Source organism: Thunnus albacares, chromosome 23 (assembly GCF_914725855.1).
Source record: "Thunnus albacares chromosome 23, fThuAlb1.1, whole genome shotgun sequence".
Lineage (NCBI taxonomy): Eukaryota > Metazoa > Chordata > Actinopteri > Scombriformes > Scombridae > Thunnus > Thunnus albacares.
The window spans coordinates 22819232-22833600 of NC_058128.1; the positions used below are offsets into that span (position 1 = coordinate 22819232).

General features: G+C 41.7%; 1 protein-coding gene across 5 annotated transcripts in view; it reads left to right on the forward strand.

Annotated features, from left to right (window-relative positions):
* Positions 1-14369, forward strand: part of scube1 (signal peptide, CUB domain, EGF-like 1) — a 124382-nt gene that overhangs the window by 68204 nt on the left and 41809 nt on the right. For 4 of the 5 annotated variants that reach the window (XM_044343492.1, XM_044343494.1, XM_044343495.1 and 1 more), the window contains 3 exons: positions 3653-3781; positions 5775-5891; positions 12441-12530. In XM_044343492.1, the coding sequence (XP_044199427.1) occupies positions 3653-3781; positions 5775-5891; positions 12441-12530 (336 nt within the window). The remainder of the gene's footprint in view (positions 1-3652; positions 3782-5774; positions 5892-12440; positions 12531-14369) is intronic. The other variant, XM_044343493.1, reaches the window with a different exon arrangement.

A 14369-nucleotide genomic window follows, 5' to 3' on the forward strand; every position in this document is an offset into this window, starting at 1 on the left:
TGGCAGAAATGGAATATAATATTCATAAGTATGTTTTAATGAGTATATAATCACCTGAAAATAAGAATTGTTGTGTTTTCATTACCTTAGAATGAGCCCTTTATATCTACATCAGAAGCGGGTCCTCTTCCACGGAGCCCGCCATGTTGCGCCACCATGTTTCTACAGTAGCCCGGAATGGACAAACCAAACACTGGATCTAGAGAGGGCCCTTTTGTGTCTCCTACACACTAGAAACGAAGGGGAGGGATATTCAGTTTGTTGCAATCTGTAACCTCACCACTAGATGCCACGAAATCCTACGCACTGGCCCTTTAATGCTTTAGCACTTTGAGATTCATAGAAATAATTAAACGTATTATTATTATTAATATTGTGACACTGTGAACATTGGTAAGGCAGCTGGAGGTTTGTCTTAAGACACATATGATGCTGATCAATAATCATCTCATACTTCTCCTCATGTAGATATTCCTGAACCTACAGAGTGCAGCTCAGACTTTTGGATTTTAAATGTTGAAATATAGTCCCTGACTAAACATGGTACATGTTTTAGTAACATTCATGATGGGAATCTCCTAGCAACTAAACTTCTGATAAACTACAGCCCGTTGCCTTTTATACCCAAAATGGGTATAAAACCCCACACTAAAGGATGCCTAGATCAAGCTAGTGAACCTTGAGAAATGTTGGCAAACAGAAGACGATGAGCTGAGAAACAACATGATGATGTCTTGGTAACAGGACTGTCCTTTTAAGGGAGTTCATTTTGTTGTGAGGGATGTTTATTTTGTGTGTCTATCCTTGAAGAGACAGATTCCCTCTGTCCTCGTTTTTTGCATGTTACTAAAATTTCAGAAGAACGAAGACTCTTCTGAAAAGTCATAATGAAGTGTGTTGATGCATCCCGGTCTCATAAGAAATGATTGATAGGCATGAAAAATATGGCCATAAATCATGGACCAGGTACCAAATTCTGTATTTGGAGAAACAGTTTTGTTTTTTTTTTTATTTTGTAAATGACGTGTGTGAAACAGGCTGTTCCTTCAAATATAAGGTTAAGTACAAAAAAAAAAGAAAAGGCGTAGGTGTGCACACATGCAACACACAAACCGTCTTTTGTGAGTGAATACATCTGATTGTGCCATGACGAGTAGACATCCACACACTCCCAGACTAACTTTTCCAGTTCTTCCTGGAGCTCAGTGATATCTTTGGCTGGGTTCTCCCTCCCTGCTCACCTCTCTGGAGAGCATTGGCCCTTCATCCTGTACCTCTCTGCTTCCTCCCCCAGCTGATGAAGATTTAAACACTGGCCTATTTCAGATATTATTTCCACAGTATGCTCTGTAAATCACCGGGATTAGACTGTGACCACATCAAACAGGTCGGGTTAAGAAATGAAGGGATGACGAGTCATCTCAGTGCAGACAGGAAGAAGCTTTGGATCAGTGACAGCTGAGAACGATGTGGGCTGAGCTGAGGCATAAATCAAGGCGCAGGGCTTAATTGGTGCTGATGAAGAAGAGGAAATGTGTCAGGACTTTAGTGTGTGTGTGTGTTTGTATGCGAGAGAGAAAGTGAGACTTTTAGGCAGGATTTCAGAAAGCATAAAACTGGCTTTTAGCAATTAGGAAAGGAAAAGAGAAGTTTGACGACCCCTGGCTGAGGTTTGAGCTTGCTGTCACAGACCAACCCAGTCTCACAACAAAATGTGAGACTGGTTAAACATAACATGACAACACCTTAACATTAACCCATTATATTGTTGAGTTATTAAGGACATGATTTTGAGTTGAGAAATGTTACTATCAAAAGAGAACCTTAACATGGAGACAATGAGGAAAATATTTCTGGGTGAGTCAGCCAATCACAAAGCTTCAAATTCTGGATTTCAATTCAATTCATCTCTGGGATGCTCTAAAATCTACACTCATCAAACAGTTACATAAAATAAGACAAATAACATTACAGCTCAGATAACTACACAATGCAAAGACAATTATTCAAACAACATGCTACTACATGGTGTTAGCGATAGCAGCAACCACCACAGCAACGATAGAAAGCCTGAAAACATCTTCATAATAACTGACAAACTAAACATGATATGTATTCACTAAATGAAGATTATGGAAATAAAATGCACATTTCTCGCTATCAGTGTTATCAAAATCCATTTTAATGCTGAAACTATCTTAAAATAATGCATTTTCCACTGAGAATAAAAAGAATGGCAGACATTTTTTTGTTTGAGCAGACAAAAACGTGATGTGGACATAGACCTATGAAAAGAATAGGCCAAAAAACAAACAGACATAGGCATCTCACAATTTTAATTTTATTGTGAAACTAATACGTCTTGCACTGCGGACCAATGTTGGTATTACACATTCTGATGTGAGACTGTGTTGCACAGACAACAGAGAAGCTACAGGACTTTAGTTACAAGTACACCTACAGTCTCTATTTTATACTACAGCTGGCCCATCATTTGTGCTTACTGCACCCAAGGACATGTTCTTTGCTGCAGTAGAAGTCATCAGCAGTCCACACAATCACACTAAGCATGTGTTCTGTTGGAAAAGTTTAATTTCAAGAAGTATAAGAGGATAGAAAACTGAGAAAAGCATATGCACACTAGCTTCTTGTTTTGTAAAATAACTGATAAAGGACTTATAAATGTGAGCGCATTGAGTTTCTGAACAAAATGTAGTTGTGGTTGTCTTAAATGTCTTTTATATACTCTAGTCCAGGCAAGCAAAGTGAGTACTCCTTACATTGCCCTTTGTGTTATGTGTCATGGGCCTAAATAAGCATATGGCTATAGTCTGAAATCACCTTATTTCCAGTTCCATCTAACTTGAAGTATTATGAACTCACTGGGAAAATATAAACTAACAGCATTTTTTAAACACAACTGACAGTTTCAGACAATCGTCAAGTTAGTATGACATGACTGCTGGGAAATACACGCTACACTTAGAATAGACTTTGCTAATTACTTTAATGAGGCAAACATTTAATATCTTTAAATGTGAAGCATCTGTCAACATTCTTAAGATGCATAATCTTACGTCATTTTTCAGCGGTTTCAAGGGTACAAAGGAAAATCAAGAAAGTATGCACTTACTGAGTTTAACATGCAGTAAGTCCAGGGAAGCTTATGGTGCTCTTTAAGATTAAAAAAACTGTTCTTTAAGGCCTCTTATATTAAAAGCCTTTATTTAGTCGGATATTGGTTATTACGCTGACCGGTTTCATCCGCACAGGGTCTTCATCAGGGCAATGTTCACACCTCTAAATGGACAATAACTAACAGATACAGAGAACACAGCTATCACAATCAAAACATTATTACCATAAAAATACAATTAGAAAAGAATCATCAATATGTACAATTTAAAAAGTTCTTTAAAAGTCTTTTTCCTCATTCAAGCCAGGATATACTTTTTATTTTAAAATCTTCCCTTTGAAGCAGTTTCTTTTACCCTCCAATTCCTTCTGCCATCAACAGACTGTCACTGCGTATTGTGAATATGTCGTACATAATGGACAAAATGTCAGACGTACTTCTAGACAAACAGGCAAAATCTCATCACACGTTGTCAAAGCGATCAAATAATTCATTCCCTCTCTGTCTCCTGCACAGATGGGATGAACTGCATGAACAAGGACCACGGCTGCGCCCACATCTGTAGAGAGGCTCCAGGGAAAGGAGGAGTGTCATGCGAGTGCCGTCCTGGGTTCGAACTGGCCAAAAACCAGAAAGACTGTACATGTAGGTATCACGCTGGATCTCACACACTGGATGTACTTTTAGGTCAACCTTTAGTATGTGTATGTGTATGTGTCAAGTTTGTTCATGCTTTGCATTTTTGCGTTATGCTTTCCGTCATCTATTAATCATCAGTCGATTGACTTGTCACTTTCTTTTACGATTCACATGCCAGCGAGGTATTAACACTATGTTTTATAGATTTGATTTTATTGAGGTTACATACTGTTGTGATGAAGGATCTAAACTCTTCCTGTAATAAACATCTGTAATAGCAATGATGGACAAGTTCCAGTAGACCTTCAGCTGTAAAATATGAGGGTGGACATTTAATACCAGAATCATTTAAGCGTTTCAGGCCAAGCTGAAGGTGCTGAAGGATTCAGTAGAGAGAATTCACCCCCCACGCCACTCCATCCCTGTTTCTCACTCTTCACGCTGAGTGCCTGCAGCCATGGAATTTGGGCTGCTGTTTTTGAGGGGGGGAAAATAAGCTTTTAGTTACACTTTGTTTGGCAACACATCTTGTTCTCCTCTCAGACAGTCAGAGTGTAAAGATTGTGAAAGCCTCTGAAAGGCTCTAATGCGTCCCCCGCTGTAGTAATATTTCATTAGTGGCGAGGGACCGAGTGCTGTGCCGGCCTGTTGAGCATGGCGACGCAGGACGGTAGTAAATGAGTGATGAAAGAAACGGCATTTATGTCTACAACGCCTTCGCACACACACACACACACACACACACACACACACACACACACACACGCGCACCTTCCCTTCCCTCTACACTCACGTCCCTTCAGTCTTTCTCCATTTTCACCTCTTTCCTCCATTTTCTCTCTCGTTCTATCTCCCACTTCCTCTCCTTCTTCATTTTTTGCATCACCCTTTCTCCTCTTTTTGTTTCCTTCCAACCTTCCTCTCCCCTCGCCTTTCCTCTGTTTTAGGGTCACCAAAAGATCCAACGTCTTGGATAATTAGAATCATTAGAATATGAGAAGAATCAGCTTTATTTGCCAAGTATGTTTACACAAGAAGAAATTTGACTCTCGAAAAGTTCACTGAGAACTCTGGAGAAGCTCAAAGACAAATTAGGAGAAAGTAAAGTTTGAGGAATTGCAAATGTCTCACAAAGTTAATGTTTGTCAAATCAACTTTTTATCAGGGCAAACTCCATCTCAACAGTTTGTGGCCATTGAAAAAGGGCCAAAGAACTAGAGCTGATAAGGACTTAAGTTCCTGAGTTCAAAGAAAAGTTCCTGCTCCTCTTCACAATCTCCTCTTTTTCCCGTTTTCTTTGCTCCCTTTCTCTCTCCGTCTTTATCCCTCCTCCTCGAGGACATCCTCTTTATCACTCTTCCGCATCTTTTCTCATCGCTCATGCTGTTCCTTTGCCTTCAAAATGCTTTTTTTTTTTCTTTCTCAAGTTCTCTTTCCCTTTCTCTTTCATTTTCTGCCTTTCTTCTTAAAGTCCTTTTTGACCAGTTAAGTTAGTCCATGAACCCAGGAACATTTTTACATTACACCTACTGAGTCCCACTTTGGTTCCTGGGCTGTAGTTCCTCTGCTCATGGAGTATGAAGCACAGAATGTTTAGTGACTGCTAAAACACGAGCCCAAAGCCTTGTTCAAGCACAACATTTATAGTAATCATTCAAACAATAGAGCCTTATTCCTAACCTTACATGGAACATGATACAAAATTGTAGGTTTTTCCCGCCCACCTGTCTCTCTCTTCCACACTTTTCTTTCACCCTTTCTCTATTTAGCTCTCTCTCTCCTTCTGTCTGTCCTTTATACTCTCCCTCCTCATCTCACTCCTCTCCAACCTTGTCATATGAAGCACTATTTCCAGTCGGGCATTGTTTTGCCTCTGCGTATGTAATTTGTCTTTCCGTATCGTAAGCTGTAAGGAATTAGTGGTTATTTAGAACGTCGTGAGCCGTGTGTTACATATACCGAACAAGATGAGAGACCTGAATGTGTGTCTCGTCCTCAGTGACTTGTAACTATGGAAACGGCGGTTGCCAGCACACATGCGACGACACGGACACAGGGCCGGTGTGCGGCTGCCACCAGAAGTACGCCCTGCACTCAGACAGCAAGACCTGCATCGGTGAGTGACAACCAAGATGGCCTCCCAGGTCACAAACACACAAACCCCTGTTCTCGGCTGCTTAACGGTTTCCATACAGAAATGAAAAAAAAGTTATAAAATGAGGAAAAGAGTTGGGGGAGGAGGGTTGGGGTTGGAGGGGTTTAAGTTGGCAGATAGATCATCTCCCAGCTCCCCAACAGTTCTTCCCCCCCTTCCACCGGCCTCGTCTTATTTAAACACTCAACACAAAAGAAGCAGGCAGCTGTAGACAGAGAGAAACTCCACTTGAACAGAATTACAGTATATCCACATTCAGCACAGCATTCATGTAGAAATACAATCAAGACTGACAGCGTGGCGGAGCTGCAGTCCAGCTTCATCCACAATATGCACAATATCCTGCATCAATTCTCTTATTAGGCCAAACCCACCAGAACCACTACTGTTGGGTTCCCAGTCAAAAACAACATAAAATATGAATAATTACATTATGTACTTAACTGCTATCAATCGTAGTTTTGCGCAAGCTGAAATCACATTAGCAACTAATGTGGAGTGAGCACGTATTAAATTCATTATTTTTTCTAAGCATAAGATTAAAATCATTACCCAAAATATGTCAAGGATTTCAAAACTAAACAGTAAATTGAGTTGAACATTGTTTTTTCTGTTATTAGCTAGATGAATTACTGTGTGGGCTTTTTTGCCCTCAGCTAAGCCTCTCAGGATTATGCATAAATTCTGCATTGGGAGGACTGACATACTGGTAGAGCTGTTTCACCTTGAGAATACATTCCAAGGTGCACAATACATGGCAGAAAGTATCTTAAAGACTGGCTGGTGGGTATATACAGTAACATTGTTCATGTGTAATTACTGAACAGCCTTGAAATAATAAACATTTCAAATAATTCAAAAAAGTTAACATGTCACAACCTCCAAATTTCCCAATCAATGAGTCACCAGAGCTTTCATTTTTACTATCCAATGGTTAAGAAAGAAGCAACACAATTTATTCAGAGGCTTCCTGTTGCAGATGAAACTAAAGTGCAGCAGGTTGTTCAGTAAAACAGGATATACAGGCTGCAAACAGAAACGTCTCTCTCTGTCTCTATAGTCTCTGCCACATACTACAAGCCATATAGGGAACACACAAAAACCATGATCATTCCCAGTAGTAAGTCTTGGTGAAGTGCTAAAGGACCAATGAATGAGCTGTAATATGTTTTGAGTATTAGAGAAATCATTTAATTGGGTAGGAGAAAAACTAATGATTGACACATCTCCCTTTCTGAAAAACACATTCATCACATCAAAACTGAGTGAGCCCGGCCAGCGACTGGCATGCAGCTCTCTGTGCTGAAAAGGTCATTTGTACAGATGACTGTCGGCTGAAACATGCCTCCGCATCCTGGATCCCACCATAAAGGATATTAATTTTCATCTTGCTATTTCTCTAATCAGTAGAGGATGAATAAGGCATTCCAGGTAAGTGGAGTTGTTCCTAACTCGGTTTCTTCCACCTCCTTTCTGCTGACGTACATGTAAGAAATAATTTGTACAGCCTGGAAACAATTCTCATCATTTCTCCTTTGCTCTTGTAGCCAGGCTACTGCAGCTCGGTTTCAACCTGGATGTATTTGGGTTATATTGGCCTAAAGGGCTTGTAGTCTATGGAGCCCAGGCAGGTGTCAAGGTATTGATCATTTGTGCACAAAATTTGTAATTAGTATGAGTAAATTAGTAATTAGTGTCCTCAAATCACTTAATTTTAGTCCCTAAATGAATAGCATTCAGTTAATGTAGCAGTAGGAACTGAGGTTACAGGTTGTTGTGGTTAATCCAGATGAAAAGGAGCCCTCAGAGTGTTAATGACAAGCTAGCAGCTAGAGCCCGACCGATATATCGACCAGCTGATATTATCAGCCGATACCAGCCTATTACAGATATATTGCTATCGGCATATATGTTGTCTTTTTTTTAAATTCTAGTTATATAGGTAGTATTTTATGTATGTTTGATCCTTTTTCTTAATTCAAGTTTAATATATACGTACATATGTTTTTTTGTTCTATGTGTTTTTCATTTATAGTTATTTATAATTATTACATTCTCAGTGAAATTTACCGTTCTAATGCACTGATGTCATTTGATACAATAAAGTTTATTGTTAAACTGTAAAATATCTTGCCTCCATTACATATCTTTGTCACGAGTGTTTGATAACCACATTTGAAGGATCACTTCAAAAAAATGTGTGTTTATGTTTATATTCTGTATATATAAGATTATCGGCTGATGTATCAATATCAGAATTTTTTACTCCTTTATATTGGTATTGGCATCGGCCCCAGAATTCCAGTATCAGTCGGGCCCTACTAGCAGCTGTAGTTTAATGTGCATATGCCCTTATATTACTGAATTTGTTCACCCTTGCTAGGATTTTGCAAGCCTGTTCAGTTTTGATGCTACATTGGACATTGTTTCAGCTGGCCAGCTTCAGATGATAGCTGCACCCGTGCTGCTGTGCTGTGCAAAATCAATAAAGTGGTCAGGTCATGGACAACCTAAATGGGTCACCTGGGTTTAATAAAGTTTTATGTTGGTGTCGGATAATGGAATGCAGATACGTTGAATGTTTTGGCTGGGAACAGATTTGCGTTGGAATGATTAATTTTAGGGAATAACTTGATAAATTGTGCACACAATATTTCAAACATTTTAACACCTGACAGCTGCAGGGCTCAGGTAATAGCAGTAGCCAGCTAGACACTAATGCAACAACTATACTCAAAGGTCTTTTCTGAAAAGGAGTGCCTACACTTTAATGATCGAAGCATCTGCAGACAAACATATACATGTTTTTATGTAAAACAGCTCTTCTTCAGTTTGGTGCATTGGGATAGATGAGAGCAATGGTGGTTTATTAGGAGTAAGGACAATCAGTTATAGGAAACAATCCAAGATCCAGGATTTATGGGTATAAAGAGATGGAGTCAGACATCTGATAGCCAGCATTTTCTCTAATTCTGAAAATGAACCAAGACCAAACCACAGTCTGGTCTAATGTCTTATTTGGCTATTTATTTAAGTGTTCAGAATGGATCCAAACACAAGAAAAGTTGTTCCTAGCAGCTCATTCTACACAGAAATCATCCGAGGCTGTAATCACCAAAGTTCAGTGCTGGGAAACAGAACTTGTTTAGACTCCCCTGCTGCCAGAAACTCTAACCTGGCAAACCGACAGGTCACCAAATCTCTGTCCAATTAATGAGCTGCTGGGAGTGCATGCGACTTTTGTTTACAAGTTCTGATTTGTTTGTAATTAGTCAATGTAAGCCTTAATAAGCCAAATAAAAAAAAAAATCAAGTAAACTTTTCCATATGTTTTAAACCAAAGATGTGTGATTTTACCCTTTGTCACATATAAGCTCGTGAGACTATAACCACCTGCCCGACTAGAGGACACAAAGTTCTCTCATTCCTGACTGAACTGAGAAACATCTCATGTCAGTGCTGTTGGTCAAACACGCAGACACACAGTTATCTGATGTCATTGTGATGTTCTGTCCTTCCTGCTATGTTGGAACACTGGAAACACTTCTTCCTCTCTTCCTCTATCTCTCTCTCCCTCTCTCTCTCTCCATCTCTCTCTCTCTCTCTCTCTCTCATCCTCATAACTCGAGCAGATTGCTGTGCTGCTGATAACCCTTTTTCCCTTCCAGCTGCTCTGAAGAAGTGAAACACACATCGACAAGGAAAGTCTGCGAAGAGGAAGCAGAATGAGAACAAGCGGGAACCCTCCTCTCCCACTTTTCCCAATGTCTTGTGTCTTTTCTCTCTCTCTCTCTCTCTCTCTCTCTCTGCCTCTCTCTCTCTCTGTCTCTCTTCATACGAAAGAAAGGACCTCTGTGTCTGTGGTCCGAGTGTCCCAACTGCTCTATGGGCCTACCTTTAACCCTCCCACCCCCACCCTTCCTTTTACCCTTTCTATGTAGTGCTATCCCTCTGCTCCTCCTTCTTCCTCCTCCCTCCTCCTCCTCCTCCTGCTTTCTGGTGATAGTACCTGATTGCCTGTCTTGTCTGAGCATCCATGTTAAAACCAAATCAGGTGATTAATCCTCAGTGCGCAAGAGGAAAGAGTGACTCTGGGTGGGGTGGGGGGGAGTCGTTGGCCTCATGTTAGACTCGGTGGTTTAAAAACAGACATCTCAATTGCAGCCTGATCTTAGGTAAAGCTCCCACGAAAGCAAACCTAACCCTCCTCCTCCTCCTCCTCCTCCTCCAGCTCTCTCACTACCTCTTCATCTTCCACCTCCTCCATAAGTCCCACACGAAACCGACTCGCTGAAAACCAAAAACAACAAAAAATTACCTCCATGCCTCATCCCCATCCATCAGCCCCCCTTTTCTTGCTCCATACACCTTCATAGAGAGGCAGGGACTTGCAACCGCTCACCCTCGTTCACTCTTACAACATGCCATTCCTACTGCATGTGTCCACTCACATGTGCCGCATTTGTCTGCCACTGCCTCTTTCACTAATCTTTCCGTCTGTCTTCTGTTTGTCTGCTTGCCCAGCTGCATGGGAAGGCCTGCACTGCATTTGTATGGTTTCCCCTTTTTTTCTGTTTTGTTTTTGTTTCTTTCATTTTTCCCTTTTTTGTACTGATGTACATTTATTTATTGTTGTTGTCGTTAGTAGCGACCCTGGTCCTTCTGCTTCCTTCCAGTGCCTTGGGTTTTTTTTTTTTTTTTTTTTTTTTACCATTCTCCTCCTAGCTGTAGTAGAGTAGAGTGGTTTAACTCTTCCCCATCCTCGTCCTGTGTAGGTCTGGCTCTCTAAAACACCCCCTCTCTATGGGCCTCCGACCACCACTTAGCCCCATAGACTCTTTTAGGAGCGAGTGGCTGGGACTCCTCTCTTCCCACCCCTCTTCTCAACCTGTCTTACACATCCACTCCTCATTCACACACACTCACACACTTGCATTTTTATCTCCCTCTCCTTTTCACACACTCAACCGAGCAGACACTCAAAAGCACGCACTCTGGTATGCACAAGCTCTCGATTCCACAATCACACACACACACACACATTCACACAACCACATTTCACCTGTTAGCCGAGCACTAGAAAGCCTCCATTCATCCCTGAGTGTACTTCAGAGAGTCCTCCACTTTGTCCATCAAGCGCCTGAGAGGAGAGAGAGAAAGAGGTAGTGGGCCTGGGACGGGGCAATGGAAGGGACATTAATTACCCCCTCATCCAACCCCCCCCCCCCACACCTCCATAGGACTGTGTGTGTACATCAAAGGCCAGTCCTTTTGCAGCAAGTGGTGCCCATTCACAGAGAGATGCTCATTCAGGCCCTAATGACTCAGGCCCAGTGAAAGACCACCTCCCTCTCCCAGCCCCAACTCCCATCATCAAACTTACAGTCCCCCAACACTGCAGCACATGCATGCCACCTTAACTGTGATCTCAACCCCTTCCACAACCATCGCCATCGCCACCTTTCCTCCTCTTCCCCCTTCACCCTCCTCCTTGCACCCCTCAGCCCCCCCTCCTCCCACCTCCACTGCCCAGCTTCGGGAACGTGGTTTTTCCAGCGTTGACTGTTAAAAGCCAGTTGTGATATGTTCCATAGACAAACAGGCAACCAGCGCTGCCCCCAGACTACCTCCTGCTTTTGTTTTTTCTCTGCATGCCCTCCCCTACACTCCCCCTTCAAACCCCATTTCTCAGTGTGTGCACCCCTCCTTCCCTCATATACCTCTCCCATTGTGGGCCATGATGGGACTGATTCTCTCTTTTTTTCTCTCTCTGTTCCTCTGATCATCATTTCTTGTCAATCATCTTGTCATTGCTCGGTTCTTGGAGCACTTCGCTCTGTTGTTTGACCCGTTGTCCCCCCTCCCCTCCCCCCCGCACCACCCTTGCTGCTCCTTCTTGTCGTCATCGTCACCCCCTTTTCTTTGCTTTCGTCTCTGTGCCCACATTTAAGGCAGCTTGTCTTGGAAATGTTGGACATGTATCCTCCCCTCCCTCTCTTTCTCGTCTTCCTCCTCCATCCTAACGCAAGGGAATCATTGCTGACACAGTGTGGCTGTTTGATATGGAAACATGGATATGACAGAAACTCCATCGGCGACAACAGCAACATCAACATCAGAATTAAAATTCCCCTTAACGTACATCCCAACCCCATTCCATCCCTAAAACCCCACACTTCTATCTTTTTTTAATTTACTTTTTTCCATTTGTAAGCCCTGATTCTCCTCCCTTCCCCTTACCCACCTGCCTACCTACCGCTTCATTTTGTAAGCTACACACTGATACTGATCATTTTCATTTATTTTGTTTTGTTCTTTTGATTTGCTCTGGGGGATTCATCATTTGTTTGGGGATTAACACTCTAACAGGGATTTTGGCGCTTCTTCATCGCTTCTTGCTTCTTGGCTTTGGTTTTTTGCTCAAACGCCAAGAGGGGCTGAAGGTCTGGTCATTTGGGCTTCTCATTAACCTGCTGCTCACTGTTTGTCCCCTTGTCACTTGTGTTTTAGAGAAAGATGAGGCTGCAATTGAGAGCTCTGAGTTCAATGCCACGTCAGTAGCTGATGTGGACAAGCGGGTGAAACGGCGGCTACTTATGGGTAACTCTTTTCTTCCTCTTTCTATGTGTTGCCATGGCGCTTGTGCTTGTATCCCCGACTCTACTCCTCTCCGTTCCTCCTCGTTCTCCTCTCTCTGTCTTTATTTTGTTTTAATCTTTTTTTTTTTTTAAAAAAACCTTTGGTGCCCACTGTGTCTACTCCCACAGTCACAGTTTTGTTGCAACTGTATAACGTGATGAAAAAGGAGTAAAAGAGGTCGCTGTTTTCCTTTAAACCCTTCCTCCCTAACTCTACCTACCAAACTTATGGATGGCTCTTAGGTTTTCTCAATGACTAACATTTACTTTCTTACTCCAAATGTTTTGTGTTCCATTCCCCTCATTTTTGATTAACCGTGTTACAGAACAGGATACCTTACTAGCAAAACAAACCCCCTGAAAAGGTTGTACACCCAACTTGTAGCCCCATGATTACAGAGCTACGCCATGAAAGTTTTGCGCTTTACTTTGTAGAATATTCTCAAAATCAAAATTCTCAGAAGGGGCAGTAAAGGCAAGGAAAGAAACACCAGTCCCAATGCTATCCCTTTGTGCAGGTGAAAATATCTTAGACATCACAGTCCTTGTTGAAGTCAGCATGACTGGACAACCCTGTGACCAAATGGATACTTGGTCCTTAAACCTCCTCACGTCAAAGACTTCAACTCACACGTCAGCCCTCATTTTATGAGATTTTTATCATCAGATGTGTCTTTTAGAACTAAACCAATGTCTGTTCTTTTGGTAGGTGTGAAACATGTTGCTTTTGTTTCTGGGGGCTGCATGAACAACCCTAAAGAACCCCTGGGCATCTTTTGACCACATTTTTGGCATCACTAGTCAAACCTGATCTGATCTCTTTTTCAGTTAATCTTTGCGTGTTCTATTCCTACTAAAAATACCAAGGGATGGCGATTGATGAAAATTAGTATCAAGGATTCTTCTAATTAAAAAAATATATCAGGCCACAATTTGGTTTCTGAAGGACAGCACAAAGACATTCCTTGCTTTTAGACCTTCAAACTGTCTTTCAGTGACTTAATTAATGTTTTTTGTTTTGACCTGATCAATCAGACTTACCGAAATTCAAATGGGTGATTCGATCAATTTCTGAAGTACCACTCTCATGTCCTGCTGTTTTGAATTTAACCTTTCTTTTACTTTCTATGACAGAAGTACATCAGAACTCCCTCCCAGCATCTGGTACTCTAAACCTATGTGCTTTACAGTCTGTAGTTTATTAAACTACATTCCATACATATACAAGTTTCATTTCAGCAGGTTCTGGCCAGTTTGGCTAGGAGGAAGAGTGGAGAATATGGTTTCAGGGACACTTCCTTGTCCCTGTCCTACCTGTCTGTCCTTCTCTCTCCTTTCCCAATTACCTTTTAACTGAATATTTTATTTCCCCTCACTGGCTAAACCCTGCTTCACCCCTGTTGTACCAGCATGTCAACTGTCCTGATGGCGTTCCAGTTGAGACCTGTAGTGTTCCAGGTCTATGCGATTGTATGATTGTATACAACCCACTGGGATCACATGGGAAAACCCAACTGGGGTTAAAATGAATGATCCCCTGTATGGAGGTTTTCCTGTCAAATCAGACCTTCCACGATGAGATCAGGGTCACCCACAGCAGCACCTTGAGCTACTGATGCTGCGTGTTGTTAAAGACATTTCAGACTGAAACAGAGTCTGAAGTTTGAAAGGCTCCGTGGACACCATGATATCCAGATACCCTTTGTTCCAGTTGCCTTGAATGTGCACAGATTGAAAAATTGTCTAATGGAATAAAGTTTGAAACAAAATGAAAAGTTATTCACTCATGTCAGCCAAACGT